Below are 2,951 nucleotides of genomic sequence, written 5' to 3'. Positions count from 1 at the left end.
GTCTGGAATACAAGTGGTTAAAAATGACAAGAACGAGCTGGTTCCCACGGGTTGGTTACAGGGTGGAGGATGTGTATTGTTTATCAGAAATTGAATGATGATACGAGGAAAGATCATTATCCACTACCTTTCATTGATCATATGCTCGAGAGACTAGCCGGTAAACAATATTTTTGCTTTCTATATGGCTACAGCGGTTATTTTCAGATTTATGTGGACCCAAAAGATCAAGAAAAGACAACATTCACATGTCCTTTTGGGACGTATGGGTATAGGAGGATGCCCTTTGGCCTCTGTAATGCACCAGGGACGTTTCAAAGGCGCATGATGAGTATTTTCTCCGACTTGCTCGAGAACTGCATTGAGATCTTCATGGATGATTTCACAGTCTATGGGAATTCATTTGAGTCGTGTCTTGGTAATCTGGAACGGGTATTAAGAAGATGTCAGGAGAAGAATTTGGTTTTAAATTTTGAGAAGTGTCATTTTATGGTCCCTGAAGGAATTGTTCTAGGCCATATTGTGTCAAGAAAGGGGATACAAGTTGACAAGGCCAAGGTGGATGTGATTAAAAAATTGTCATTTCCTACCAATCAGAAAGAGATACAGGCATTTCTGGGAAATGCTGGGTTTTATGGGAGGTTCATAAGAGACTTTGCAAAAATCGCTCAGGCATTAACCCACCTTCTTAAAAATGACGTGGAATTTGGTTTTGATGAACCATGTCAGAAGGCGTTCCAGCTCTTGAAGGATCGACTTGTCTCAGCCCCAATCATCAGAGCTCCTGACTGGAATCACCCTTTGAGGTGATGTGCGACGACAGTGACTTTGCAGTGGGAGAAGTCTTTGGACAGAAAATAGATGGGAAAAGCTATGTCATCTTCTATGCTTCTAAAACTCTCAACCAAGGTTAGAAGAACTATGATATAACGGAGAAGGAGATGTTGCTTATAGTGTACTCTTTTGAAAATTTTTTTCCTTACTTACTTGGATCCAAGGTTATTGTTTATAGTGACCATGGAGCAATCAAGTACCTATTGTCAAAAAAAGAATCGAAGCCCAAACTGATCCGTTGGGTGCTACTACTACAAGAATTTCATTGGGAGGCCAAGGATAAAGGAGGGACAGAAAATAGAGTGGCTGACCATCTGAGCAGAATAAATCAAGGGGAAGATAAGGAAGATATCCCCGACGCTTTTTCGGAGGAACATTTGTTTTATACCCAGGGATCGAGTGTCTTGATCAGTTTGAAGAATGTGCTCGACGCAGCTGATCCAGTAGCCTTTTTGAATGAAGTAAGCAGAAGGCAAGCTGAGCCGTGGTTCGCTGATCTAGCGAACTATTTGGTAACTGGAGAACTGCCTTCAACACCAGAGGTGACTAGAGCTCAAAGGTTAAAGATTAAGAGTGAAGCCAAATACTACTTTTGGGATGACCCGTATTTGTGGAAAATGGGAGTTGATCAAGTCATCAGAAGGTGCATCCCTGAGTGGGATCAAGAAGATATATTGGTTCATTGTCACTCTCTCGCCTGCGGTGGTGCTTTGGTCTGAAAAAGCCAGTCAGGAAAGTCCTGGATAGTGGGTTCTATTGGCCGGACTTGTATAAGGACGCTTATGAATTCTGCAGCCAGTGCCAATTGACAGGGGGAATTTCTGCCAAAGATGAGATGCTGCAAGTACCCATCGTGGTTTGCGAGATATTTGATGTATGGGGAATGGATTTTATGGGCCCTTTTCCTTCATCCTATAGGAATTCTTACATTCTAGTTGCAAGTGGGTGGAGGCTAAGGCAACGGTAACCTGCGAGGCACAAGAGGTATCAAAGTTTTTGAAATCCAACATTTTCAGCAGGTACGGGATTCCTAGGGCCATAATCTCGGATCAAGGCACTCACTTCTACAACCGTACAATCGAAGCTCTCATGAAGAAGTATGGGGTAAACCATCGTCTTTCCACCCCGTATCATCCACAAAGCAATTCTCAAACGGAAATTTCAAATAGGGAAATCAAGAGTATCCTTGAAAAATCAGTGAGTCCTTCGAGGAAGGACTGGAGCTAAAGGTTGAACGATGCCTTGTGGGCTTATCGCATTGCATACAAAACTCCGATCGGCATGTCACCATACAGACTGGTTTTCGGGAAAAAGAGGTGAAAATGCAACCTAAGGTGTGTGCTGAAGAAAGAAAGCTCCAATTGCAAGAGTTGGAAGAACTCAGACTGGAATCCTATGATGCAGCCATGTGGTATAAGGAGAAAACTAAGTTGCGGCATGACAAAAACCTGAGGGTGAATGAGCTGCAAGTGGGAGAGAAAGTTCTGTTGTTCCAATCAAGACATAAGGTGATGCCCGGGAAGTTGAAATCAAAGTGGATGGGACCATACACCATCGTTGCCCTTAAAACAAACGGAGCAGTGGAACTTCAGGGAAGTGATCTGAATTCTGCCCCTTTTATGGTTAATGGTCATTAAGTGAAACCCTTTAGGGACAACTCGGAAGTGCGTACAGTGGAAAAAATTTGACTGTGCACAACCGATGTTCTCACCTAAGTTGATCAGCTTGCAAATGTTCTAGGCGATCCACTTGATCAGCTGAACGAAGCATGTCGAATCATAAATGGATCAAGTGAATCTCTAGAACGGTTGCAAGACTTGTACGTAGTTGTGAATATTGTCTTTTTCAGTTTTAAAATGAAAATCTAAACAATGTAAAATGTTAAAAAATTGAAAAAAATATTTTCGAGAATTCAGATTGAGTGGGTCTAGCTACATTCTGTGAAATAATTTCAAATCTTACAAGATCCATTTGATCCGGGTTTCCAAGTTTTAGACTGAGTTTTCTATTTTTCACTAAGTGTCAAAAAGAGGGAGTGACCGGCACGTGTAGGGAAAAACAGGGGAAACTGAGTTTTTTTGGAGGGAAACCGAAGAGTCGCGAATAGAATAGCAATA

At 42.1% G+C, this 2,951-nt stretch overlaps 1 protein-coding gene across 1 annotated transcript; it reads left to right on the top strand.

The window, feature by feature from the left end:
* The first annotated feature begins 279 nt into the window (after positions 1-279).
* On the top strand, positions 280-2,471 carry LOC121760515. The gene is made up of 6 exons (XM_042156173.1): positions 280-418; positions 503-806; positions 1,247-1,393; positions 1,630-1,797; positions 1,854-1,931; positions 2,033-2,471. Exons 1-6 carry the CDS (start codon positions 280-282, stop codon positions 2,469-2,471), a joined length of 1,275 nt encoding a protein of 424 aa, XP_042012107.1.
* Positions 2,472-2,951: the final 480 nt, after the last annotated feature.

The sequence above is a fragment of the Salvia splendens genome, chromosome 13 (assembly GCF_004379255.2).
Source record: "Salvia splendens isolate huo1 chromosome 13, SspV2, whole genome shotgun sequence".
NCBI lineage: Eukaryota > Viridiplantae > Streptophyta > Magnoliopsida > Lamiales > Lamiaceae > Salvia > Salvia splendens.
Note: the sequence above shows the minus strand (reverse complement) of the source record. Positions and strands in the feature narration are given on the sequence as shown.

Excerpts from the sequence above, each read along its gene's own strand:
- LOC121760515 (XM_042156173.1), top strand. The coding sequence starts at position 280 with ATGCCCTTTGGCCTCTGTAATGCACCAGGGACGTTTCAAAGGCGCATG. Across the intron at positions 419-502 it reads TTCATTTGAGTCGTGTCTTG|GAATTGTTCTAGGCCATATT; the intron begins GTAATCTGGAAC and ends TGGTCCCTGAAG. Across the intron at positions 1,394-1,629 it reads GAGGTGACTAGAGCTCAAAG|CCAGTGCCAATTGACAGGGG; the intron begins GTTAAAGATTAA and ends TGAATTCTGCAG.